Raw genomic sequence first — 27,728 nt, 5'->3', positions numbered from 1 at the left:
GAAACGTTAGCTGGCAACTCTGGTTCTTTTTTTTTTTTTTTTAGTTTGTCTTTTTTTTTTTTTTTTGTCATCTTTAACTCTTGCAAATGTCAATCAACAAAGCTACACATTTTTCCACACACCAGCGCAATTTTTAGAGGGAAAAAATTCCCCTGTAGCCACCCCCCAGTAAAAGTCAGCAGTGAATATTAAAAGCGACCCCCAACTAAAAGAGAAGAAAACAAATTTATACAGAGCTCAGAGCTATTTACAGTGACAGGCTTGAGGGGAAAAAAAATAAGCTATCTCCCAACAGAGAATTCAATTATTATTATTATTTTATTATTATTATTTTAAATAGTTTAAGCTACCTCAGCTGTTAAACACAATCAAAGCAGAAAGAACTGACTGCTTAATTTTATTTAATATTTAATCAGAAAATTTTATCTACAATAATTGACAGACCCCTCCCCCCATCCTTCCCCCTAAAAATTATTGCAGTTTTTTCCCCAAACTGTTCTTGTTTTGTCTTTTTTTGTCTTTTTTTTTTTTTTCCTCCTCCTGTTGTAATATACACATTGTAGCCCCCCTCCCCATTCTGCTCGGAGGCCTGAAACCAGCATAAAACATGGAAAAAATGGTGGGTCAAAATACTCTCTTTTTTTTTTTTCTTTTTTTCTCTTTTTTTTCTTTAAAACCGACAAACTCACAATTGCTAGAAAAAGCTGATTGTACGCACAAGCGGGCTGGGGCGGAGGGGAGAGAAGGGTTGGTTGTTTTTTTTTTTTTTAAGCGTGAATAAAAAACCGGCTTTTCCCGCAGAAGTCCAGCGCCGATCCCCTTCTGTGCCCCGCGCCGAGACGTGATCAGTGACAGATCCAGCTGAAACTGAGATTGCTCTTTCTCCTCCTCCTCCTGCCGCCGCCGCAGTCCTCCAGCTGCCTTCTCCCCCTCCCTGCCTCCCCGAGAAACCTTCCTCCAGATTAAGAAGCCAGCAAAATGATTACAAAAATAAGAATCATCTGTAATTTTGGCTCGAGAAACCGACTGTCCCGCCTCGTCGCTTTGCTGACATCCAATGCCTTTTTAAAAAAAAAAAAAAAAAAGAAAAAAAAGGGGGGGGGAAGGAGGGAAAAAAAAGAGAAAAAAGGGGGGAAGGAGAAAAAAAGAAAAAAGGGGAAAAAAGGAGAAAGGAAACAAGAAGGGGGGGAAAAAGGGAAAAAAGGAACACCCCCCCCTCCCCCCCAGTAAAACACCCCCCCCCCTTTTGCTCCAAACACTACGAGCTGAAGAATGGCTGCGGGTTGAGATATCAAAAATCTCAGAAAAATATATAATATATATATTTATATATCTCTGTACGTCTTCTTATTTAAATTTCACATTCCTCGAAAAGCGATTATTCAGTCAGTAGCTGCTGAAGAAGGCTCTTCTGCTGGCCCGGCGGTGGTGGTGGCCCGGCGGCGTTTTTCGGGGTGCCCAAGGGAGCCGGCGGGTTGAGGTAGGGATCTCCTACCAGATTCACTGTACACTGTACGTCGGCAAAGACCTGAACCTGTTGTACCTGCTGGGACACAAAAGAGAAGAGGGGATTTAGCGGGGCCGGGGCAGGGGCCGGCGGCGGCGGAGCTGGGTACTACGTGAAGTGGAAACTCACTAGAGACTTCCTCTAGTCTGGAGCCACCCCAGAGAAGAACTCTTCTGTCTTCTTGTCCTATAAAAAGAAAACCGCTGCAACTCATTCGGCTCTGCGAGGTTCGTAACGTTGCTCGTCCGAAAAAAAGGGAGAAAAAATGGATTTTTGAGGGGGAAAAAAACCAAAAACACCAACCACACCCCCAAAAAATAAAAGCCCAGCCTGGCATCCCCTGGGAGAAGGGGAGCCGCGGCGTGGTGGCCGCGTCGGTGGTCATGCCGCAGCACGGGGTGGCATTGGTGGTGGGCGAGGTCCAGCGTGGCTGTTTGATCAAAATTAAGAGCTTAGGTGTGTCTTGGCTGTGCTGCCGGTGCGTCCCTACGGGCTCTGTGAAACCAAGGCTGCGCTATGGGGAAGGGGGAGGCGACACCGCGATGCCGGCGGATTTTGGAAGAGATGGGGATGAACCAGATAGTCCCTGGGAGCTGGAGGCATCTGTGCCGGGGAGTGGCTGGGCACGCTTTGGTGGTGCTCAGTGCTGCTCAGAGGGACAGGCAGCGTCCGGCAGCGCTGCCTGCAGGGAGGAAGCCTCCCCCATCCAAATTTCCTCGCTCCGCCGTGCTTTAATGTGGTGCCCTGGCTGCACCCCGGTGGCGCAGGGGTCATTGGCCGCTCTGGTGACGGCCGAGCCTAGGAAAGAAACCCTCCCCGCTCGCTGTCAGCCCAGAGCCAGGGCGACGGGCGTTTAACACCAACACTTCTTTATTTCTCCAGCTCAGCCGTGGCATCACCGCTCTTCCATGCCAGCAAGGAGTCTGAAAATGCTCACGGCAGTGGCACGAGTTTTGATGCGAAGAGGGTTTGTGAGCGGTGCCGGCGTCCCGAGGGCTGGCTGTCACCCAGCGCCGGTGGGACCACGGTGGCTTCAACCCAACCCTGCTAACCGGGGCCGGCACCAGTGGACACCAAGCCTGCCGAGCCAGTACGCCTGGGGCCGTTCAGCCTTTATCGGGGGGAGCCCGTCAAACTCCTTGGGGTACCTGAGATGCGCTTAGCAGTTTCTTACTGACCTGCGCCCCATCTGCTTCTGTTTTCAAAAGGTCAGTGGAGGAAAGCTGGTTGCAGTAAAGGCCCGTGGGTCTCAGCGCCGGGTCATTTACCTGTCAAAAGCAAGATCCAGGCTCAGCTGGAGGGGCACTCAATGCCCTCAGGCTGAGTTTTGGGGAGCGCTTGGGGTGAGGATGCTCACGGATGGAGCAGTGCCAGGGGACTGCGCTGCCAGAATCCTCCCCGCACTGTGAGCTGCAGGGTTTTGGGGCATCGGGGAGGGGGATGCCAGTGACCAGCTGGGACCTGTTACACCTTTCTCTCCGTCTCCTGCACCTTTGCCTGGGGCTGCTGCCTGCTCCGGGGTCATCTCACCACCCAGGGAGCATGAAATGCCACCTAGCTGCTGAGCTGGGTGAGCAGGGGAAAAAGCCACCAGCTCAGCCCATGCACGGTGCCTAGCTCACGGGAGGGACAGCCCCCCTCCTCGCCAAGCCCCACCGCTTCTCTCCAGGGAGGCTGCAAGCGCCAGCCTGCAATGTCCCATGCAAAACCAACAAGCCAGGAGCTTAACGGCACCGAGAAAAACGCCAGCAGCTAAAAAAGTTGGAGGCATCTCAGTCTGGTCTAGGGAGGATCTCATCAAAGGGCTGAGACTGGGGAAAGGTCCTGTTATCCAGCTGTTCCCATTCCCCATCCCAAGTTTTCCCAGCTCCCTGGGGATGCATGGCTACAAACGGCCCCACCGCCAGCCCACCACGGGGGCTGCAGGTGCTGGAGATGCTTGGTGCACCCGAGGACCCCACTGGACACCCCGACACAGTGGCAAAGCCAGCGGAGGCAGCCACACCTTTGCCACTTCCCCCTTGGGACACCAGTATGCCAGGGCCAGAGACGTGACCGCAGAGCCCCTGGGTGCTGGCTGACCGTCCCGGGAGCAGGGACAATGTGGGACTGACCTGCTCCGAGCACATGGAGTTCATCCCGGGCATCTGCAGTGAGTTCATCTGCATCTGTCCGGCCATGGGGTTCATGTTCTGGACGTTGGTGTTTCCTCCCGCCATGGAGACGGTGATGCTCATGTTGTTGTACATGCCCTGCTGAGCAGGCGCCGGCTGGCTCTGCCCCGCTTGGCTGAATACACTGCGAGAGAGAAAAAAACCCATTACCCGTGCGTAAGTGATGGTGGCAGGCACCCCGAGGTGTGGGCTGAGCCCCTTGGTGAAGACCAAGACCACCCACGGCAGAGAGCCAGCGGACAGCAGGAGGGACAGGGAGGTGTGAGAGGTGCTGCCTGCAGCAAGGTTAACCAGCATGGAGGCTGGGAGGAAGGGAGGTGGCCGCTGTGAGGACATCCACCCTCCACTCCTGCTGCAGCAGGAGGCTCCTTGGGGTGACACCAGTGCCAAGAGAGATATCGTGACAGTGCTTGGGGCTGGATTAAGGGTCGGTCAGATGCAAAGTCCTGGTCTATGTGACACCCCTTCGTGCTCCTTCCACTGCCCTCCTCAGCGTCTGGCCATCCCCACTTCTGCTCCAGGCAGGAGGACAGCTCGCTCTCCATTGCAAGGCAAGGTGAAGCGTCCCATTTCCAGCAGAGCTCCCATCTCATCTCACCCAGCCCAGTAACCTCCTGCTCTCTGCTGCTTGACCAGGACAGTTAGCTGAGCTACCCTGACAGACCCAAGACACAAAGCAAGGCATCCCCCAGGTGAGCTTTTGGGGTATTTTTCCCCATTTCTGGAGATCTGAAGCTCAAACCTGACTCATGCAAAAAAGGCAACGAGTCTGCCAACTCTTCCCATTTGCCTCCGTAAGTCAGAGCTGGACATGTCATACGAGGGTCGTGCAGTGACCTGGGACTGCTGATCTGGACTCAATTTATTGTCATGTTTCCCAAGGCCACTTCCATAAGGTGTAATTAAGCCACTTGTTTAATTAAAAGCCAACGACCTGCTTCACGTCTTCCTCAACACACGTGACCATTCATTTAAACACCGGGGGGTTCTGGCCACCTCCGAGCTGAGGCAAAGATGAGGACATGAGTTGGTGGTGACATCTGGAGAACATCACGGTAGGAGACTATGGCCTGAGCTCAGCACGTGTCCTCAGCCAGGTGTCACTTGGACACCATTGCCCCTGCCAGAGGACCACGGTAGGTGTCACCTTGCCACCTTCTCTGTGTGACTGTCACCCGTGTGCTCCAGGTTATCCCCACCATGATCTTACTTGCTGTTCCCCATGGCTCCCTGCTGCCAGGTCTTCATGTCAGGCGACTGGTAGCCCGGTGTCGGCGGAGCTGGCTGCAGCATGGGGCTTTGCGAAGGCGGGAGCTGGGGTGACATCAAGGGGCTGCTGGGACTGAGCGACGGAGCAAAGGCGGGTTCGCTTTGCTGACCCATGCCTGGAGAAGAACAGACAGTGTCAGCAGTGCCCAGACCCCTGACAGCAGCCCCAGTTCCCTCCTCCTCCCTTGCAGCTGCTGGCATCGAACCAGAAACATCAGCTGTGACCTTCGGTCTCGAGGTCTCTGGTTTTCATTTTGAGCAGCTGTATCGCTCAAATGCAAATATTTCAGGGATGAAGGAGCCGGGAAACCCCCCCTCAAGTGGTTTCCATCAGCAGGTGTTCCTCTTTAGCGTCACACCTGGCTGGAAAATAGCCAGAGTAATGATGGGATGATGCCAAAGAATATTCCTGCGGGGCTATTGCAGCCACCGAGCAGTTTTCTCTACTCATCGGTGACATCCACCTTGCTGAGACCCTGCACTGAGGCTTGAATGTGAAGACCTTCAAGTTGGTGCTTGTCTGCACACAACTCTGCACCGGCTCACCCATCTCATACCAGCTTGGCCTACACAAGAGGGGTAAGGTGCCTGCAGCTCATTTCAGCCATCTAAGCAAGGCTTTGGCCTCCTTCAGAGCACATATATATATTTAAGGAAGCGCAATTTAGAGGACTGCCTTGCAGTTTGATTTTCAAGGGAAGAGTTGTGGAATTATTTTCCCAAAGGATAGATGTGGGGGTTTTTTGAGTTTCAACCAGAAAAGCTCTCTTTGGGAGGTGGAGACCAGAGACCAGACCAGTATGCAGGCTGGGTGAGGTGGCTGGGGATGAAGCCCGGGGTGATGGGTGAGCAGGGCTGGGCTGCAGCATCCTCGGGGGTCTCAGCTCTACCCTCCACCTCTCCCTCCCCACCGCCAGATGGCTTTCCAGTGCAACCAACTGCTCCAAGTACCTGATCCCGAATACTGAAAGATGTTCTGTTGCATCTGCGGGGTCATCCCAGTGCCGAACTGCCCTCCGACGCCGCCCATCATCCCCCTGTTCACCATGCTGCTGCGGTTAGCCAGCGCGGCCTCAGGGTTGGATGCCAACGGCGAGAAGGGGCTGGTGGAGGTGGGAGGGTTTCCTGGGGTCGTACCGTAGTTTGGGGGGTAAGGGAACTGCTGTGGGGGTGCTTGGGGCAAGCGAGCGGCTCCGATCTGCACTGGGAGCCCGGCAGAGGGAGGGAGGTTGTTTCCAAAGCTTTGCTGCCTCATCAGGATGGCTCGCTGCTGCATGAGCTGCCGCTGCCGGTGCTGCTGGCTGTAGAGCTCGCGCTGGCGCTGGGCCAGCATCTGGGCATTGAGGGGAGGCTGCGGGGAAGGAGCGGGATGTCCCAGTTATTACCATGACCCTCTGGTTCTGGCAAACAGCTCAGACCTGACCCTCCCCTCCCTGGTGCAAGAGCCCTGGGTGCTCCCCTTCCCCGGCTCGGGGTGCCTGTTCTCCGTTTGCAAGGCAAGCTGGAAAACCCCCAGAAGGCTGTAAATCGGCCCATTTGCACCACTGCAGGGCAGAGCAGGTTGGAGATACTAAAGATCTGCCTCTGCACATGCCAAATGGCAGATTTCCAGGAGCTGGAACATCCCCCAAGCTGGGAAAACAGGCTCTTGGTCACCTGGCTGCCACCAACCACCCCTCTCCCCCACGGAACCCACTTCTCATGCCCTCACCAGGATGCTCCCACGTGCCAGAGCCCAGGATTCCTGACTTTGACTCTTTCGGTTGCAAGATATTAAAAAAACCCAACCCATCCCATGAGCTCTTCCATCACCACAGGCCCATTCCCGATATGGCCGAGCCAGATGCGCTGGAATTAATCACTTCAAAAAGCCTGACAAAGCCATTAGCGGCTGAAATCGGCGCTCTGGTGGGCACCGTTTGGTCCCCATCCCTACCGCCAACGCTCCCCACGGCACGATAGCGATGTCACGCTACTTCCCAAATAGGCAAAGGCTTCTCCGAGAAGTGGAATAAAGTCACCAGACCTTTCTACCTTCTCCTCATACCCAGCAGATGTTTCATCCACTTTATTAGAAGCCAAACAAGAACTTTAGGGCCTGGGGACTTGCAGGATCATTAAGAAGCTTCACTAGATTCTTGTATTTAAAGGACGACATTTATTTCTTAAAGATCCTTCTCAATTAAATGCGTCAGCACATCCTTCTCTAAGTAATAATGAAGTATTTATACCTTAAGCAGGTGGAGGAGCTGGAATAAGGGTGAAGCAAAAAGAAAAACCCACAGCAGCTTGTCTTGCAGCCCCCTCTCTGCACGAGGGTGAATTTCTCATAAATGACAGAGAGGAGCGAGCCAGGCTGTGCTAACGGGGAGGGCATGGGTATTAATCCTCAACTCTTCCCAGCTGGAGGACCGTGCCGCATCCTCCTTACCTGCGGCGTGATCTGCTGCTGCATCCCCGCCCGCATGTTGATGCCCACGGGGGAATTGGCTGCAAACTGGTTGAGGATCGCCTGCCGGTTTTGATGGATCAGCTGCAGGGGAGAAAAAAAACCAACAGGGAGACCTTCAAAATTCCAGTTCAGGAGCTTCCCACCCATCCGATCCCTTCCAACGGGGATGTCTGGGCTGCAGGCGGTACTGAGGGTCCCTCCAACCCCCTGCCCGCGGCCCTGGAATGCAGAGGAGGAAGAATTACCTGCTGCTGGCCCTGCAGCCGCTGCTGCAGCTGAAGTCGCAGCTGGTTGGGGGCCGTCGGGGGTCTGTTGAGCGTCTGCCGGGGTTGCATGGCCATGTTGGTGGGGAAGGCGCTGCGGGGCGGCGGGACCTGCACCGGCATGGGTCCGAAGGACGGCTTCTGCCTGACCATGCCGGGGAAGGCGCCGGGGAGGTTGGTGGTGGGAGAGGCGGAGGAGTAAGGCTGGGGGTACATGCCGGGTTTCTGCTCCATCATGAGCGGTGGGGTGGCTTGTTGGGGCTGGAACCGCTCTGTCAGGGCTTCCAACCCGCCGCCCTGGTGAAGGCAAAGGGGGAGGAAAATATCACTCCGGAGCCCCACCGGCACCCGATCTCTCCCGGGGGTGCTCGCAGAGGACGGAGGACATGGCGGGCACGGGGCAGCTCGCTCGGTAGGATGCTGCTGCCTGGAACTGTCACCCCCTGGGCCAGGCTCCAGCCTGTGCGAGCAACAAGCGCTGCGTCCTGGAGGCCATTAAACACCCGCTCCCCAGGGCTTAGCCGACCTAAAAGGATGGGAATGATTTCTTCTGGCTTGCTTGGGAGGAAAGACCAAGGCCAGGCTTTTCGGAAGGGATCAGGGCTCTTCTCCCTGGGCTGGGGGGGGTTTGCAGGTTAGCAGTAGGCGATGCTGCCTTCCTCTGCCTCCCTCTGCCTCAACAGGGTCTGCTAGCACCGAGCTGCTCATCTGGGCTCCGAACAGCAGCGTGCCTGACTGGACAGACCCTAAGCTCAGAGGACTGACCCAACCATGGGAAATAGTTTCTGCTGTCTCCCCTTTGCTATTTCTGTGCAGCCTTGGAGGCTTGGCTGGAGGCCAAGTGAACACTCTTTCGGGTCTCCATCTGCCCCAAGAGCACCTGTGTCACAGTATGACACAGGCCATACGCAAGGGTGGGAGCCACGGACCCCCAGGACTGGGAGAGCTCACAGGGAAGCATGGCTATACTCCAGTACTGCTCAGACACCTCTTGCTAGGAACCCACGGGAGACAGAACCTTTTGGTCCATTGTACAGCCACTCCTGAACAAATGAGCCATATTACAGCCAGGGGACGATTTCCACACCAGCAAATATAAGAAGATGTTCTGCACTGCTCTAGCTTGGCTCAGGCAGAGAAATAGGTGTTTGAGCTATGAACCCCACCAGAAGTAACACCTTGGAGGCAGAATCCTTAATCCAAGTCCCGCGGATTGAAAGAAAGCTGCGCTAAGTGAAACCACACACAAAACCGCCCCCCAAATCCCACTGCCTTTGGGATTTGGTTAGATGGTGCCAATGAAAGGACTGAGGCTTGAAGGCAGGGAAGAGGGTATGGGAATGGTGGTGGTGAAAAATATATTGCTTAGGATCAATTAAGATGGTAGTGGTGAAAAATAAATCGCTCAGATAAATTAAGATGGAGCGTATATGGTTCAAGGACTGGATACCAGGACATAAACCAGCTGTGTGCAATGGCCAGAAACCACAGACCTGCTGAAACGAGGCTCTTTTTCTCTCCCCAAACTACTCAGTTTCCAGCTGCCTCCTGATTAAACTGGGTGCAGGTATCTCCAGCACTCCATCCCACTGGTCTGTGGTAGCACGGAGAAGATGGTGGGTTTGGTGAATTCAGGGGATCCAAACCCCTACCTGCCAAGAACACATCCTGGAGGGGAACTATCAACACGTTTACTTCCCAAAGATGCCTTTATGTTGACGTGTTGTTTCTCTAAAGATGTATTTCAAGCAAATATTTCATGGAACTATTTGAAATATTTCTGAGGTTCAGCCGAAGCCGTGGAAAAAGCCCAAGATTGCCAATAACGAAACATTCCCTGGATGGGAGCAAAGCTGGTTTGGGGTCTAAACATGAGATAATCTCCCCGAGCCAGGTGCTCTTTGGCCAGGGAAGTACCGGACCAACGTGGGGATGCTTGGCAGCATCGGCTGCCACCGAAGGACATCTCTCATCCAGCGCTCTGATGCTGCTGGAGCCTGTCCGGTGCAGGAAAGGGTTGCTGGGGAGCTGTGCCAGCTGAGTCTGCAAAACCCTTGTGAAAACACTGAGCTGTTGCAGCTGCATCTTTGGCAAAAGCATCTCTGATCCTATATATCAAAGAGGCTGAATTACACATAACTTTCAAAAAAAACCCAGGCAGGCGGTGATTTGGGAGGCACAGCCTTGAGAAAAGGGACGCGGCAAATACCTGACTTGGGCATCAATTCACTGACAGGTCCCCCAAAATGCTTATGAAAAGATAACTCCCCCCTAGCAGTGGTGGGGCTGCAGAAGGAGATGTGCCACCTCTGGGCTTAAACGATGCAGGATCAGGCCCAGAGCGGCCCGATGGATTTGCTCTGAGAAGCTTCTTCCTTAGGACATCCCATTTATTAACAGGCTTTTGATTTGGTCCCTTGCTTTGGAAAAACGCGTATGTGTGAGTGCTCTGAGGCACGGAAAAAGAAACCACTTGAAAACAAATCCCAAGCGATCCATCTCATTTTCCACGTCCCTTGCTAGCTCCCCTGCAGCCAGCTTTCTCCCCCTGCCTTGCCCTGTTATTTATGAAACCCTGAACCCTTCAGAGGCATCTGCCCCCACGGATATCTGCAAACAGGGAGTCTTCACCGGAGCTCAGCTGCGGAAACCAAGGCCCCAGCGCTATCCGAGTAAGACAGCACCACTAAAAGCAAGCCTCTTTTTTTAATTATTTTTCTCTCCCTGCGGTTCAACCCGAGACAGAAGGGCAGCTGCACTGTAAGCCAATCTTGATAGTAAGGGCTGCACGGTTTCATACCAGCGAGGCCATTAGATATATTATTAGGCAGCACAACCCAGGCTCAGGAATCCCAGGCTGTGGGATTCCAGCTGGAAGGCTCCTCTGTGCCCTAATCCCCCTTGTAAGGTGGGGAAGCGGGACAGCCTGCCAGCTCTCCCCGTTACACGAGCTGCCCGGGGCTGAAACCACTCAGCCGCCTCTTTGCCAGGCTGCCGGTTCTCATGGGGGATCGCATTTGAAAAGTGGAGAAATGAGATATTGTATTTCACGGGGCTGTTTTCCAGTTTTTTTGGCGGGGGGAGAGAACCGCGTGGTGTTAAGTATCATCTCTGAATCTGATGCACTCGTGTGTTCCCACTCACATCTGGCCTCCCATTACCAGATGTTGGAAATCCTCCTCCATGCTCACGTCAAGCCTCAGCATCTGGCCCCCTATATGACCTCCGACAGGTCCCATGAGTGGTTCTCTCTTTACCTGGACCAGTTTGTCAATCCCCAGAGCTCGATCCAGCTCGGCCAGCTCCGTCTCGTCTTTGCCGCTGAGGAAGGAGACGAGCTGCTCGAGCAGGGCTTTCTCGTCGTTCCGACCCTCCGGCGTGGTGGGAGGACACAGGAGCTCATCCAGCTGGGAGGTGATGCACTGGCTGCAGAGAGAAGTCAAAAGAGGAGGCGCATTAAGGATTATGAAGCAGGGAGGAGGCTGAGCAGGGAAGATGCTTGAGCGACACAGCCCCTGCAGTCACCGGGACTCACTCCCACCCTGCTGCATCATGCCAATCCCATGGGACGCAGCCTCGTCCCCCAGCTCTGACCGCGGCTGAGCCCACTCAAGCTCAAACCCTGCGCCAAAACCTGTTTTTAAGGATGAATCTCACCAGGAAACACAGCCCGGACAGCGGTTCGGAGAGGTTTGGGAAGGGAACTTTGGTGCTTTTGCAGGCTTTGCTCCTGCGGGCGTCTTGGGCAGGACAGTGGGAGGCAGAGCAAAACTTCTGCCGGCACAAAAGTGGGGAGGCTTGGATGGAGCTGGAGCAGCTGGAAGCGATGCAGCTGAAGGCAAAGGGGAATCTTTGAGCTGCAAAAATAAGATTTCTGCAAAGCTTGCTCAATATTCTTTGGGAATAAGATTAATATGTAATGAGAGACATTCCAATGACGTGACTAATTGGAGTCAATCGGATTTGCAGGGTCTGACACGATGAAGAGAGCCATGGCACATCACGCTCCCAGAGAGGCACAAAGGCGAGGGCTCGAACATGCCAGCAGTTCCCAAGCAGCAGACATGTTTATCCTTTTAGCTCCAGATGAGGACCAGATGTACAGTAAGGAACTGAAGCCAATCTGACCGAGACCGCTGCAGCCAACACACGCAGCCTAATCCAGGGAAAAGAAATACTCGGCGCTGGGATTTCTTAAATTGCAGAGCAGGAGCAGAGAGGGAAGTGGGGAGACAGAGGTGAAAGGCAGGGCTGGTTTCACTCTGTAGCCGAGGTCCCTGCTACTTGCTGCTTTTCTCAAACTCAGTTTTTCAGTGCCAAGGTCAAAGGACAAAGTTTGCTGCACAGACATCGTTCTTGCAGGAGAAAGGGAGGACAGGCTTCTCCTCCACCTTAACCGGCAGCTAGAGGAGAAATTCAGGTTGCCACCATCCTTTCAGCCCATGCTGGACCTCTGCATGGATGGCAAAAGTTGGTTTATGAAGAGATTGTGGGGATAAAACCAGCTTTATGTAGTGAATAAGCTTCCAGTGTGTCCTGCTTTGCAGCCCAATCCAGCCTGCAAAGCCTTCCCCTCTCCTCTCCTCCAGCACCATGCCATGGTGGGGTTCAGATGAGTCTCTGGACAGACAATGGTGGGGCAGAGGAGATCCTGGACCCCATGCATCATGTCCCTGCCACACTGGTTTTGCCTTGCAAAGGTTTTCTATCCACCACAACCTTTCAGGCCTTTTTAAAGGTGAAAACTCCGATTCTGCACGCGGTGTGGAGGAGAAATTCAGCTGCTCACAGAGACGGTGTCAAAGGCTGCTTGAGGTCCTGTAAAGCATCTCCCTGCCATGGCCTTCAAGCACTGCTCCAAAAGGCTGCAGGTCTCTGGCCCTGCACAGATGTCCTAGAAACCTCAGGCATCTCAGATGGCACTGGGTGCCAGCGCTGAGGCAACTGAATTGGGCCCTGGGTGGCATGTTTGACCTTGGGGGATTAGAGGAACGCGTGTGAGAACAGCGACTTGGACTTGCTTTGAGGAGCCTTGGACCTGGCCCAAGGTGTCCCTCTTCTGCAGAAGAAACAAGAACACTTATGCTTGGGGACATGAGAGAGGAGATGTAGTTGTCCCACTTTATTAAAAGGCAAAGGCACAGGAGGATTTGGGGCACAGGAGAATTTAAAAAGGAAGCTCCTGTTTCCCAGGACACCCGGTGCTGGGAGATCTGGGCAGCACCAGCTCCTTAAACAAGGCCAGGACCTCAGCCCACCTCCAGTGAACCTCTCAGCTGGGAAGCCTTTACAACGCCCAAAGCAAAAGCTCTGCTCGTTTGGTCTTTGCTAAAATTATCTCTTGGTCTAGTAATATCTGCAGTCCAAAGACTCCTTGCTCCGACCGCAGTCTCCGTCAGGTGGACAGGCAGCTGCTGGGACCACGGGCATCTCCCAGGACAAGTGTGTCCTCCCCAGCTGGAGCACATCTGCAGGTCTTGAGGACTAAATTCCAGAGGCTTTTCACCAGCAGAATCTCTTCTCTCAGCTGCAGAGGAAGCAGAGTTTTGCAGCTGATCACTGTGCTGCTAGATGGAAATGTTTCGATTCCAGCAAGGTGCTACCAAGGCAGGTCTCACCCATGATGACACCTGCTCCATCAGACCTACAGTTACTGAAGGCACGAGAGAGAGCTGAGCTGGGAACCAGCCTCTTCCAGCATGGCCTCTGCCGACCACCTCTGGCAGGACCCCCCGTGCCCAGAGACCCTAATTCAGGAAGAACAGAGGCTCACCAGGATGAACATCCCTCTACCTCTCATCCTGCTGTCATCTCATCGCCCTGGTCCACGTGTTGGCTCTACTGGTGGCTCCACCATGTGGGAAGCCCAGTCTTGCTGTAGAGAGCCAAAGGAGCCATGAGAAGTCCCAGCACGCAGCATGCTTTTCCTTCGACTTCTCCCTCGCTCAATGCTGAGAAAATCAAATACTACCTTGTAAAACCCTAACCAGGTTGCAATTTTAAAGTCTGGTTGAAACCATCACTCTCCAAAGGCAGGGACACGTGAGACTTGTTACCTCTGCATCTCACCAAGCTTTGGCCAAATGTCACTGCGCCACCGCTCTGCCCTTGTCTCCTGGCGCAGGGCTCTGCCCTGAAAACCACCTGAGGTATTCTTCTCCCCCGACGACTCATGCGGATGCTGCTGCCAAACACTTCCCTCCTTGATACCTGCACAGGTCCCAAGCCTTCCATGGCAGCCTGGGTCCTCACTCCACAATCCTGCTGCAAAGGGTGAGCCAGAAGAAAATACAGCTCCCTCCCTCCCAGCTGTGCTGGCTGGGGAGACGAGAATGTCTCCAGCCAGCCAGACTGACTCAGTGCTTGGAGCACAGGGCTGCTGAGTAAGGTAAGGTCATTTTTACCCCATAAGCAGTATTTTAAGGAACAGTCATAGCTTAAAACACAGATTGCTTTTTCCAGCAGCTCTGCCCTTTGCCAGGTGTGCCCCACGGATCTTATTCCAACAAAATAATGACACCAGCAAGGCTTAAAAGGGAAGTTACTTCCTTATGGCAAGGGTTCAGGCTGATGTAAATGCTCAGTTAAACGGGGATTTGTTTTATCTCCCAGCTCTTTCAAGCAACAAGAGGCAAAGTATTTCCCGCAGAAGTCCAAGACCCAGTTGCAGCAGTTGGAGACCACTCAGGCAACTCTCTCCTTGCAAGCGAGCTTTGAGAAATTAATCCAAATACAGTCCTGAGAAAAAGATGTTTGGCTACTGTCTTGCTCAAATACAATTCTTATGTGTGTCTTCTTCACGACTGGAAAAGAGAGGTTGTGCTCATCTACTGAAGACCTTAATGAGCAGAGGGAATTCTGCCTCTCTGCAAAGCTGGGCTGGGCTTTGGCAAGAGGATCCATGTGCAGCTCATCAGTGCTGGCTCTTAAAACCGGGTACCTGAAGGCTCCCTGGGCCAGGGCGAGGTTTCACCTCCCATCCGCACCAAATCCATGAGCACTGCTGCCAGTGCCGCTGCCTCAGCAAAGACTTTGGGGTGCCCTTTGCCTGGCAGGGCACTGACTGCTGAGCTCCATCAGCAGGGCTTGCCACCTTTCTGACCTCCCGTTCCAAAATACCTGACCTACAGTCTCCTCCAACGTGTTTGTAACCAAGGAATGACGTTGTACTTTGGGCAGGTGATGACCCCTTGGCTGCTCCATGGGGCCTTGGCCCATACAAGATGGTGAGAGGACTGGAGGGGGTTATTTGGCCTCGGAGGAGTGGTAACAATTTGAGCTGAAGCCAAGCGTATGGGGGACTGCAAAGAGCTGCAATCACATGGAAACACAAAACTGTGCCGTGGTTCTCCAGATCCTACCACTGCCCCTGGCGAGAAGGGATGCTAGAGAACACCGACCTAAATATTGGCACTGGCAAGGGACCAGTGGGGACTTGCAGCATCCTACAGATACACGGCATTATTCAGATGATGCAGCTTCAGCTACGGATACACCGCGTTATTCAGTTCCAGACATAGCCTGGACACCTACCCCTCAACACACCTTTCCTTATCCTACCCACACGCTTGTCCCTAGAGAGATAACAGATGTCACCTCTTGCATCGTAGCAACCTACACAACCCAGGTCCCAGCACTTCTTTGGTACCAGCAGCAACCACCGCCGCCTTACGGCAACGGGCAGCTGCGCTCGTCCCAGCACCTGTCGTCTTTCCAGGCAGGCAAGGAAGCAAGCACACATCTCCCTGAGCCAGGCAACTATTGCCAGAACGTCCCAATGTTCTCCTGGGAGAGGCTGGGAAGCCGCCAGCCCTGTGGTACTTACTCTTCGGGTTTATTCAGCGCGCCGCGATTCATGGCTGCCATGCTGTTATCCGTCCAGGGGATCTGCTCCCCCATTCCTGGCTGTCCAAACTGGTGATCCGGCACCCCCATCTCCAGCTCAGGCATTCCTGGGGGGAAAAGCAGGATGTGGGGAGGAAAGGTTAGTGTGTGGACATGACTCGGGTGCTCCCATGGGGAATGGGCAAGCTCAGAGCAAGAGGATGCCAACGGTGTCCAAAAACATCCCTAAAAGCGATGCTAAGGATTCACCAGTTCTAGCTCTTTTCAACCCAACGTTCCAGATACCAGGTTTGGTTTCCTAACCAGTAATCATAAGCATCAAGTTCTGGGTGAAAATCTAGGCAGATACTGCACACACAGCAGATGTACATGACCCTGTGTACTCGCTATGTGCAAATGCTATTAAAAAGTTTCCCTTTTCAGCACATTTCTACCAAGAGTTTCATAATTTAGTCAAGTTAGAGGGTTTCTTCTTGAAGGCAAATTGTTACTACCAAAGATTTTAGCTTAAAAAATAGTCCACACCCATTAGCAACTTCTGCCTCTGTTTTGGAGAAAAGTTAATTTGCACAGGGAAAAAAGCCAACACAATTAAATTTAGTTGTAGCAGAACTTGGAGCCCAAGCCCAGGACAGAGAGATTTATGAGGCTGGAGACTTTACGTCATCCCATTTGAAACAGGAATTGGGACTGAAGATCAAACAGCATCGCAGCTGACCCAGCCCGTGGAGATCCAGGCAGATGGAAACTGGAGGGGTAAGTGCATTTCTGGCTGGGGTGGCATCTCTGCCACATCAGGAGGTGCTATTGGGGGTGGCTCCCATGCCAAAACCCCGGGGTTTCTAAGGCAAGTGCTGATGAAGGTGGATGCTAAAGATGAAAATCTCTCTTCTTTTAATAAACTCAGCTGTGCTGATCATTTTCCCAACAAAATATATTACTCGCTTGCAAATAGCTGTGGTTACCCAGTGCACGGTGTCTTTGCTATTGTCACAAGGAGCCACCAGCTTCACGTGCCACCCAGACCGTAGGGTTTTTTTTCAAAAAACAAAAGGAAATAAGAGCCTGACAGGGAGGGAGGGGAGGAAGGTCCAGCTGAGGGATGCTCAGTATCCCAGTGCATGCACTGGTGCGGCGGCTCCTGCCAAGCGCTCCTCTATTTCTCAAAATTTCTTAAAAAAAGCCTCAAGGTTGCCTGGCAACAGGCAGATCCTGGTAGTGCCAGCCGGGGCGGTTCGTGGCACAGTCACGGTACAGCCCGTCCCCAATACTTCCTTGACTCGCTCAAGAACGGTCCCCAGGCTCACTGATGTGGCAGACTGCAGATGCTCCGAAGCACAGCATTATTTACTGGGGTGTGGGTGACCCCCATCGAGGCAGCCAGACCACGGGTACCAGGGCAGTATATATCAATATGACAGAGCCACAGCTGCTGTGACGACGCGTGGTGCGGGGCTGATTTCTGCCTCGCCTCCCGGGGGGGGTGCGGGGGAGGATGAAAGCTATCATGCGATGCTCTCCTCCTCGAGAGAAGCTGCCCAAACCAAGACCTTCACATGATCCAGAGGGACCAGCCGTGCGCAGGGCTACCCAGAGTTACAATGGGAACTGGCCGCATGCCTCCCACATCCATGGGCTGGTGGGGAGCACGGTGGTCCCACCCCGCCAGCGAGGGCAGAGCTGTGCTCCGACGTGGACAGCATGTGAGAGGCAGGGATGATGCTCTTCTGGAGCCTGGCCACCATCAGAGGGGACAGCAGGTGAATCCAGCAGCTCTTCTAGTCCCACGCTACCATCATGAGGAAGTGAGATCTGAGTTATTTGCCTTCTGCACCTGCTGTCAAGCCGCTGCACAGTGCTTGATGGCAAGCAAGGTCCCTCCTCCAGATCATGTTCAGCATTGCCTGGCACATCGAGGGAAGCATCCAGGGAAGCAGAAGAGGGCAGAGAAGCAGCATCCACAACCCCCCAGAGCCCAGGCTGCCGAAACGGCTCACGACGAGGTCTGTGGTGTTTCGCTGCCGGTGATTTCAGCAGCACAGAGGTGAGACTGTTGCTTCTGCCACTCCTCTCCCAACACACCATCCATGCTCCGGATCTCATGGAAATTAAACTTCACCCAGCGCCAGGGGAAGCTGAGCCACCATCACCCCCCGGGTGAGGGGATGCAGCTTCCTCCACCTGCCTCCCCAGGAACTGAGATGGACAGAAAGGTCTTTCTTTTACCTGAAACTATACTGACGGGAAAAGACAGAAAAGAATAAGCACAGCTTGTGAAAGCTGCTGGCGAACAGCACCTCTCCAGCTCCACCTGCAATGCCTCTTCTCCCATGGGACTCCCTGGAAAGCCTTAGCGTAACCTGGAGAAGGTGGAGAGCAGAGGATAGCCTGCAGCTGTACGTACCTGTGTCGGCTGGGAAGGGGTTTGGTGCGGTCACCGTGCCCCTGCCCTGCTGGGCTGGCCCACGGGTGTGCGGGCTGCTGCCGTTGCTCGCAGGGCACGGGACTGGCCTCAGCTGGGCTGGCTCCAGGGGGTCACAGAACTCAAATGGGGTGCGACCAGCCTGCACGCCCTGCCCGCTGCTCATCGCTAGAGAGTCATCAAATCACGGGGGAAAAAAGAAAGAAAGGAAAAAAAAAAAAAAGAAAGAAAAAAAGCGCATCAGCTCTCTTCCCAAGGCTCACTGCAAGTTCACCGGCACTCCGCAAAATTCTTGCCCTGCCCGGGAGGGAGCTGGTGTTGCTAAGTTTGGAGGGTGAGAAGGGGGTCGTGGTGGGATGTCACCTTGCCTAAACCTGAAGGCTCGGTCCCATGTGTGGCTTGGTCACCTGCAGCCACCCTGGGGGAGCCACCCTGGGCCAGCAGCTCCTGGGCAGCACCGTAGCTCCTGCATGCGGTGTCATGGTGTGTGAAGGTAAGAGGATCTAGGAGCCAGGCTGGCACCCAAAACCTAGTAGCTGGAGCTTAAAATAACCAGCTGGGCATAAAAATTATAAATAATCAGCTGGATGTAAGAAAGGCAGGGGGGATGGGGGTTGCATCCATCCAATATACAGACAGGGTTTGAATGCTGCTAAAAGGAGGGCACCAAGACCACAGTGAATTACAGAAGCCAAAGTGCATCTCTCTCGCTCGCTGTAGCCACATCAACCAGGCTCCGCTCCCCCCAGGGATGATGCTGGTGCAGGAGCTGTGCCCCCTGTACACCTGGCAGCTAGAGGGGAGCCTCAGCACCGATGCTCCCCGTGCTGGCTTCCTGCCTGTTCGGCTCTCATCTGTCACCTGCTGGCTTTAAACCAATTAAAATGATGTCATTAGGCCTTGCACTATTCTTGATTTTCATTTAGGTAAGCTTCTGCACGTTCAGCTGCAGTTTGCCATCAGGGAGCACGTCTCAAATGCTCACACTGACCTGAAATACGAATGGAAGAGGCAGACTTGCAAGCCGGTGGCCACCAGCTGTGGCTGTTGGCAACCCCTCTCCCAGCCAGCAGCACCTCTTAAGTCCTCGGGGACCTGCCAAGGGGTGCACCACTGCCACCCTGCACAAGTTAAACCCGATGTCAGCGCCTTCAGCAAGGCTCATGGTGGGTCTCCTCGGCGGTAACTATTTTAGATGCTGTAACCCAGGAGGGCAGCAGTTGGCATTTCAAGCACTTGCCCTGCAGAGCCGGTGGCAGATGCGCTCACCTTCTAACTCTAACTTGGCTGCAGGATTCCCTTTCCTCCGAAGGCAGTGAGCCCCGCTCTTAATTATGCCAGAGCGTTACAAGTGTCCCTGCTACTCAAAGTATAAGCCTGGGACAAGTGGGTCCTTGGCAAGGAACTATTAGGCTTGAACAATAAGCTTAATGATGGATTCAGCATGGAGGTGATGGGTGAGACGGCCTACGGCTACAGCTACGGGGCCACCAGCTCCTTTTCACTTCCCAGACATCCCCCTGACCGAGGGGAGGCACAGCCTCCAGCCTCAACACATCCATCACTCACCACCCTGCCAGCATCATTCCCTTATCCCCTACCCCGCGCATCTTCTGTTAGCTGATACTCCCATTTATGAGACCACAAGCTCTTCCCTGCTGATTTATCGCAGGCAGGGAGACATTTCAGCCCATAGTACTTTGCTCCAGAGCCTGCTCATGGCTGGCAGAGGGGTTTTGGGGGGGTTAGAGACCTGCAAGCTGTTCCCAGTGGTGCAATGCTCCGCTGCCCTCAGACGGTCCCCCCTGACGGCCCAGCACCAATGCAGCCTCCCACGTGGGCTTCACCCCACTTCACGGCACCGTTCGGGCCACGCTCACACCACCACATTGCTTCTCCTTCTGCTGTGATGCTCCTACCCTTTTAAAGGCTTTGCTTCTGCAGCCTGAGTCCTCCAAAAATATCCCAGCCCTGCCTGCCAGAGCCACCTCATGGGCTTCTTGCTGGGCCGGAACCCAAAACCTCCTCATCTCCATTTGCTGAATAAGTAACAGGATGATTATCACTCCCTGTGTAGGATGTGGACCAGCAGCTAACTGGTTTATACTGGGCTGCTCGCTCTTATTCCCTTCTGCTCTAGAAGCTGCACTTCAGCATTCAAGACTCAGTGCAATTTGCAGCAGCAGTGATAAGTGGGATGTAACAGATAATTATATACATGAAAAATCCAAGTGCGGGGTGGGAAAAACCCCATGGGGCTGGGACCAGGTCTGGCACAGCACCCCAGGGATGCTGCGGTACCAAAGGGGACAAGCAGCTTGGGGCTGGCACAGGGATGTCCATCATGGCAAGCGAGTGGCATGGGCTCTGACTGAGCGCACTGTGATGGCAGCAGCCACTGGGTGCACTTATTTGAGTAAGTTTATGCTGCAATTTTTAAAAGCTTGCTTTCCCTATGGCAGGTGTGGGTGCTTTGCTGGGAACTCCTGTGCCTCTGCTACCACCCAGCCTGGGGAAGCCTCTGACCATCAGGTCCATATATGCTTTTGCTACAAAATACCCTCAATTTACTATTTGTCTGCAGGCTCCTTGAGGAGAGAAATCCTATTATTTTTTTTAAGCGTTCACTTTGGAGAAAAATCAGATCTTTCTTTTGTTTGGTGCCTAGAAAAAGGTCCCGATGCTGCATCTGAGTGTATTATGTCTCAAACCCCTGTCTGGAAGTGATGGCGATGCTTTGACACCTCAACCACCTCTGGTCGAGCCTGCCTGCTCCCTTGTGACCAGGCACACATCTTGGAGGGACTGTGTCCCTCACATCACAGCTGTTTGCAGGGGGACCACGGGGCTCACCGCCACCAGCCTTGCACCAGACAGCAAAGCCCAGGTCCCCCAGAGCATCACGGCGGCTAGATCCAGGACGGTGGTACCCCATCCACCTGTAGCAGAGCTGGTGATGGAGGAGGCCGTCCCCTCCCACGCCCTGGCAGGGACCCGTGTTGAGGGGTGAACGCTGGACACGTACGGTGAGTGGATGGACACGTACGGTTGAGTCCTGTGGGGGCTCTGGCAGTGGCGCTGGGCTGCAGGGGAGCTGCCAGCATCTCTGGTTTGACAGCAACGCTGGCCACACCGCTCTCACTTCTCTCTGGTCCACACAAGCCGGGCAGCTGAGCCGCCTTCTCCAGCGAGGGCAGGAGCTGGTCCAGCTGCTCCAGTTCAGCAGCAAACTAAGGAAGGAGAGAAAAAAACCACAGGTGGGTGATTCAGCCCAAAACCAGCATCAGCGAGCCCGAGCGCTGTTTTCATATGCACACAGCCCCCCAGCACTGCTCCCCCCATCCCTTTGCTTGCTGAAACACCAAGCATCCTGCACGGATAGAGAACGAGCCCCACACCCCTCTGCCTGGCTAGATGCAGACCTTACGGGGACAAGGACTGTCCCCCCGCCACACATGGGTCCCCACCCTGGAGCGCAGTCCTTGGTGGCAGCTTTGAGATGCTCGCATGCCGCAATTAGCATAATTATTAACGGTATATATAACCTCCAGCTATTTAAAACGGGAGATAATTTGCTTTCTTAATATACATATGCTTATGCTGAAATTATAATAATAAAAAATGGTCTTTTCTAAGAAACAGAAGTGACTTTTTGGAACAAGCGTCCAAAACCAATGTGGGCCTTGGGCATGTAATTACCCTCAATGGGGCAGTAAAATATCATTCAGGTTTTCCTGCCTTCATCACGGCTAAGAGTAGAAGAATATATGTTTAGCCCGGGGACTCAAATAAATGGGAAAGTTACTGGAAAAGGGACTTGCACCAGTGGCTGTAATAGCGGCACTGTAAAGCAGCAGGTTGGGATTAAAGGGGCTGAGATAAATGAGCTTTGGCTAAAAAGAAAAATATCTCAAGGGAAGCTAAATGCTTTAAAATCTAAGGACGCACACTGCTTCCAGAAGTGCCGCCCCTCGGCGCTAGGGAAAGCCTGGCCATTAACATGGGGTAATTAATAGACAACTTGATAGCACTAGGGAAAATCTTTGCATTTGATGGAGGGAATGATGCTGCGGTCTGGAGAAGATGGGAGAAACCTGGCAGGAATTGGGATCCTGGCTTTGACAAGAGGCTCTGCCATCAAGCTGAGATGCGAGGCTGCAGCCAACAGCCCCTGCCTGTGATAAATAGCTGGGAGGCTGCTGGCTTTGGGCACCCCTGGGGTGCCTCTGCACCTCCCCGGCTGGCACAGTGGTGTTAAAGACCTCTCACCAAGGTGACAGCTTTGTCCATTGCCAGAAGAAATCATAGGAAGTTTCTCCCTAAATCCTAGCTGGAAATATTTCGTAGCCCAGACAAAATCCTCCAACAGGTGACAATCCCAGTTGCCGCTGCACCTGCTTCCAGTTTCACCTCCATGATGCACAGGTTGGTGTATCACGAGGACAAAACCCTGCGGGAAGCTCCACCTTGGGATGGACCCTCCACCAGTGGTGGCTTCATTGAAACTCCAAGCCCAGTCCAGCACCTGAGAGACCCATCGCCATGGCAGAATCTCCCTCTTGACCTTCACGGCTCTTTTTTCCCCCTTTCCTACAGCCTCATGGTAGCACCTGGGTAGATGAGTTGGTATTTTAAATATACACGACAGGGCACATACTTGTTTTTCCTTTACAGTGGCATCTGGTGAATTAAACGATGTTTAGACAATGCTGCTGATGAAAAGTGCACTGCCACCAGCAGCCACCAACATTACAATTTACAATGGACTAACCGCTCTTTTTCATTTCCCCTGTATCCTTCCCATCAAATCCTAACCCCAGAAACCTGAGAAGTAGAATATCCTCCTAAAGCCAGGCTCACAGAGAATTAAACACAGCAAATTCAACTCCTGCAGCAGACATTTGCACATCTCAACTCTTCCAGATAATGTAATTTCTCGACCAAGCAGAATTTCTTTAAAGCTCAAGTTTGCAAAGCAAAGAGAAGTGAAGCAAGTGGGAGACATCCACGATATAGCAGAACTCCATCTCCTCCTACAGGCAGGTCATTCTGGAGGCAGAAGGAGAAGAAGGGCACAGGAGCAGCTGTGGGCATCCAACATGGATGTTAAGCAGGGATAAAATGGGCGCTGTAAAATTCTTGCGTTGCCTGTTGGGTATGTGAAGAGGTTGGAGGATGGAGAGGTGGGAATGAAGGACACGTGGTGGGAGCAAGGTGCTTGTCAATTGTTTTCTGGAGCACCTGAACTTGCACCTGGAATCTGGGCCCGCTTTGAGTGTTTTATTTCTCCTCCTTGTCTAGAAAACACACGGTGCCGGAGGGCTGGAGCAGCTCAGGCCATCCAGTCTTGCTTGGAGAAGACTCAGACCTCCACGACCTGCCTCTGTCCACAAATGTGTGAGAAAACCCATGGCACAAGGGACGGTGGCTCAGGGTGGCTGAATACTTCTGAACAGCTGCTTCTTCCCCCAACCTGCAGCTCCCGGCAGGTGCCAAACCCAGAGCCAACCAAAAGGCAAACCAAGGGACAGCATCCCACTTCTGCCCTTCGACCCTGGCCCAGCCAGCTCACAGGATGCCTCACGCATGGAATCAGCTTGGCAAGGAGGATGGAGCTGCTCCCAGGTGCACCCACCCAGTAAACAAGCGACATCTTTCACTAGATCAGGTGGCTCAAAGCCCCGTCCAACCTAACCTTGTTTGCAGTGATGGGGCATCCATGACTTCTCTTTGGACTCCACCGTCCACTCATGGTGGAGCACTTCCAGGCTCAGAGAGTGCTGCCTGCTCCCCAGCATCATGCTCGAGGGCATCCTCATCCAGGATATAAGACAATCTGACCTGAAGAAACATTTCCTTTTCACCTAACTGAGGTTCAGCTCATGCCTTGAAGCACAAGGGTGAAAAGCCCTTCCAAAACCTTGCTTAATCTTTTCCTTCCATTTTTTTTTTAACTCTTGTAATTCCTGTTTGCTCCTTCCCAAGACTTACCCAAATATTTTTTGTTCTTACCCCATGAACAGGAGCTCTGAGCAAACCCAAGGTGCTTCCATAGCATAAATCTGCAAAGGAAATAATTCCTTCAAGGCTGAAGGCAAGCTGCAGAGCCTGCCCCACAACTCATATTGCTCCTAATTGACATTTTCATTCTTAAAATAATCACACATGAAACCAAAAATCTAGCAAGTGCTAGATTTTATTTGAAATGGCAGCTCCTCCTCCCCATGCCGCACCAAAGCAGTCTGTAACAGAAAACGCGTGGAAATGAAACTCCCGTCCTTAGCTGCTGAGCAGTGAAGGGCTGTTCACTCCTCAGAAAATGCATTTTAAGACTCCGCAAACTCTCTCCAGCCTCTTTTATTAACTCTTTGGAAGCACTCAGTACGGTCCAATGTATAATCCTAATGTTCCCCAGCTGCCCGGGGAGGGATACTTGGAACTGACAAGCCACGAAGGAGCCTAAAAAATGCTCAGCAGCTTCCAAGAGCACAGGAGAGAGGCATATAAACAATCCAGGCTCAAGCCATCCAAGCTCTGCGCGCCTGTTTGCGAGTAGAGCACCATTAGCTAGCACAGCCTTATTTAATTAATAGGGCTTTCCGCCCTCTCCGAAGGATAGAGTACCTGGAACCATCACTGACGGTCCGCAACGAGCCCGCCTGCATCCCCGGCTGGTGAGTGGCTCCTGCATGCAGACGTCTGGGAGACCAGGTGAGCAAAGCTCTTCCTGTGCCCCCGCGTTTGACCGCGCTTCGGCTACAAGTGCCCGTCCTGACCGTGCTGCCAGCTCCGTGAAAGCAGGCTGGGAGAGCCCGTGCAGCTCCTGGGAGGGTGCTGTGCCTCCTGCAGGAGTGCTGCGGCGGGGACCCGGCTCACCGGTGGGTACTGGTGGGTACCAGGTTCACTGCCCAACCTGCCATCGCCCACGTGCCTCCCGCAACGAGCACGCCTTGCCCTGGGTCTTCCTCATCCAGAGGCTCGTTAACCTCGATGGGATCTCAGATGGGAGGTGGGGGGGGAGATGCGCCATCCAGCAAGCAGATGACACCAGGAAAGTACATTACCGAGAGAGATAAGGAGTTTGATTCCCACTTGCCTATAGGATAACCCACCGCGACTCCCAAGACAACTGAGCCCTTAACCTTATTAAGAGACTTATTGTGCATTTGCCATTCCCGGCCCTCTGAGCGCCGTTATTCACCCCGTATCTCCGAAAGGCAGGCGCCTTACTTGCCGCAGCTGGTAAGCTGCCATCAGCCCCGCTCTTCATGTCAGCCGCTCTCTTCTCTTTGCTTAAAAAGGATTAAGCAGTCCTATCCATGTTACCATCTCCCCTGGCTTTCAAAAATAAGAAATCTCTTCTATTCATAGCTGCGTGTAATGAATATTTATACACCCAAATCTCTATTGCAGAGATCTGTCGCTGGATTATTCAATTTAATAATACTTTCGGGATAACTAAAAGGCCTGTATAATTGCTAATCTCAGCCAACAAGAGGGCGATGGATTGCAAATTCCCTCGGACACGAGCCCTGAATGCGCCCAGAGATGTGAGAATTAAGACTCTTTTTGCGTGGCAACATGCACCATAGCCTTCTCCTCACTCAAGCCCACCAGCTGCAGCGACATCCTGCGTTTCTTCCTCATTTTTACACACCTCGGTAAAAGTTTCTCTCTTTCCTTCCTACCATTGCCTTGAAGATCTGTGCAGACAGAACACGAAGCACCTGGACAAAAGCGGACAGCACCAGGGCTGGAGATGGCGACACCAGCAGTGGAGGAGGTGGCACCAGCACTGCGGAAGGTGGCACCAGCAGTGGAGGAGGTGGCACCAGCACTGCGGAAGGTGGCATCAGTGCTGGAGAAGGTGGAGAAGAAGGCACAGAAGGTTGCAGCAGTTCTCTCCACACTTGTCCCAGCTCCACTGGCTTGCTGTGGAGGGAGCACGCCAGCAGGTTTGGGCTAAGTGCCCCCAGCACACAACTTGTCAAGAGCATCCCACCTTCGTGGATGCACATGGGTCAACTCACCTGGCCCTGCGTCTCCAGCTTGACCTCCTCCGCTGCAGGAGGTTTGGCGAGCGGCACCGGGGCTGTGTTACAAGGCTCCATCTGCTCCGTCTTCTCCACCTTCACCTTCACATCATCCAGGCTCAGCGCCGGGGCTGCAGCAAGCTCCTTCTCGTCTTTGTCCAGCAGATAGCGCAGGAGCTGGTGATCCTTGACATCCTTTTTCTTCAGTGCGTCCGGCTCCAGTTTGATGTCCGGGGTGCCCGGCAGCTGGCTCTGAGCCGTGGGGGTGGTGGCAGGGTTCGGCGCCGTCTCCTTCTTCTCGTGCTCCATGGCCAGGGTGGTGATATCGGAAGGGCTGCCCTCCTGAAGGAGTCTATGCAAGATCTTGTGCCGCTCGGTCAGTGAGCTATGGGAGGAAGGGCAGGTGCTGCTGGGAGGGTTGCCGGAGGCCAAGGTGCCGGCGGTGCCTGCGCAGGCTAATGAATCTTTGCAGCTCGTGTCCGCATCAGCGTGCCGAAGCTGCTGCTCCGCTGTGGTGGCCAGGAGCTGGACCAGCTTGTGGCTGGTGGCTTGGGAGCACTTGCTGTCCCCCTCTGAGAGCCTGTCGCTGGCGTGCAGCATGCCCGAGTCCAGTGGTTTTCCATCCCCCGAACCGCCATCCGACTGGATCATCTCGCTCAGGATGGAGGCGATCTCTTTGTTGTCCTTCGACTCTGCTTTCATGGGCTGCATGGCGAGGCGGCCGGGCGAGCTCTGGGAGCTGAGCTGTCTCAGCACGGGGGGTGGCGTGGAGTAGCCCACCGGCGTGCTGGGCCCTTCGGTCAGCCCCTGCATAGAGTTTATGGGGGCACTGGGAAAGGGTCTGGTGCCACCGGTGCCACAGCCGCCCCCACTGCCACTGTTGGCCATGCCCACGGGGGAGTGCATGGTGGGCATGGTGGGTGAGAAGGGATTGCTGGGCACCCTGGGTCTGGGCACCAGCCCTGGGCTGACCCGATGCCTTGGAGACATGAACTGTGGTGGGGTGATCCCTGGACTATTCATGGGGGAGCTACTGAGGTTCAAAGTGTGGTTACTGTTCTGGGGACCAGCTTGTCCCTGGCTTAAGGCAACATTGGCTCCTATCTGGTTTCCAGGTGAACATCCAAAGCTGGTTTGGCTGGTGCTGGAGTTGCTGTTGTGGAGGCTGGCGCCTGGCTGCTGGTTCACGTTGGTGGCCAACATGCTGCCGTTGGAGGGAGGGATGGAGGGCGGCAGGGCCATGCCTTGCCCTGGGGAGATGCTGGGGTTCAGTGAGGGGCTGACCCGGGGAAGGGACATTGCGGAGTTAGTGTTCTCCTGGGGTGAGAGCATGCCATGATCCCTGTGGGAGATGAAAAGGAAAGGAAAAGTCACCAGAGGCTTTGCCTAAATCCTTATAGTGTCACCCAGGCAGCTCCTGCCCCCCCATCCATGCTCCAGAGCTCAGAAGCCTGGAGAGCAGCAGCTCGCAAGCTCTGGTGGTCTCAGCCTTCCTTGCTCCACCAGTGCTTCTGGATCTGTTTTAGTAGCACGGATAGAGCACAGCAGCTTCAGCAACTCCCCAGAAATGTGACGCTGCTCAGGATTGCAGCCGCTTACCGGCTAAACCCCAAAGGCATCACCTTCTCTGGGTCTTATGTTCCTACACGGCTGGAGGAGGACCAGGCTCCAACAGCATTCCTCACCACCCCAACCCCCTCATGTTTCCCCAGAATGGCCCAGGTCCACAGCCTCACCTCTCCCTGTCCTGCCAGTCTGTCAGA

At 53.8% G+C, this 27,728-nt stretch overlaps 1 protein-coding gene across 10 annotated transcripts in view; it reads right to left on the bottom strand.

Moving 5' to 3' along the window:
• Positions 1 to 23: 23 nt before the first annotated feature.
• NCOA1 (nuclear receptor coactivator 1) overlaps positions 24 to 27,728 on the bottom strand; it is a 180,593-nt gene continuing 152,888 nt past the window's right edge. For 5 of the 10 annotated variants that reach the window (XM_080388393.1, XM_080388396.1, XM_080388391.1 and 2 more), the window contains 12 exons: positions 25,963 to 27,307; positions 20,958 to 21,162; positions 17,915 to 18,100; positions 15,491 to 15,617; positions 10,923 to 11,091; positions 7,648 to 7,962; positions 7,382 to 7,483; positions 5,902 to 6,301; positions 4,892 to 5,066; positions 3,622 to 3,805; positions 2,686 to 2,775; positions 24 to 1,546 (listed from right to left, as the gene is read on the bottom strand). In XM_080388393.1, coding sequence (XP_080244519.1) covers positions 1,379 to 1,546; positions 2,686 to 2,775; positions 3,622 to 3,805; positions 4,892 to 5,066; positions 5,902 to 6,301; positions 7,382 to 7,483; positions 7,648 to 7,962; positions 10,923 to 11,091; positions 15,491 to 15,617; positions 17,915 to 18,100; positions 20,958 to 21,162; positions 25,963 to 27,307 — 3,466 coding nt within the window. In that variant the 3' untranslated portion in view covers positions 24 to 1,378. Of the gene's footprint in view, positions 1,547 to 1,636; positions 1,694 to 2,685; positions 2,776 to 3,621; positions 3,806 to 4,891; positions 5,067 to 5,901; positions 6,302 to 7,381; positions 7,484 to 7,647; positions 7,963 to 10,922; positions 11,092 to 15,490; positions 15,618 to 17,914; positions 18,101 to 20,957; positions 21,163 to 25,962; positions 27,308 to 27,728 lie in introns of all 10 variants that reach the window. The other 5 variants (XM_080388392.1, XM_080388400.1, XM_080388397.1 and 2 more) reach the window with 5 other exon arrangements.

This window comes from Falco punctatus, assembly GCF_963210335.1.
Source record: "Falco punctatus genome assembly, chromosome: 5".
Classification (NCBI taxonomy): domain Eukaryota; kingdom Metazoa; phylum Chordata; class Aves; order Falconiformes; family Falconidae; genus Falco; species Falco punctatus.
Note: the sequence above shows the minus strand (reverse complement) of the source record. Positions and strands in the feature narration are given on the sequence as shown.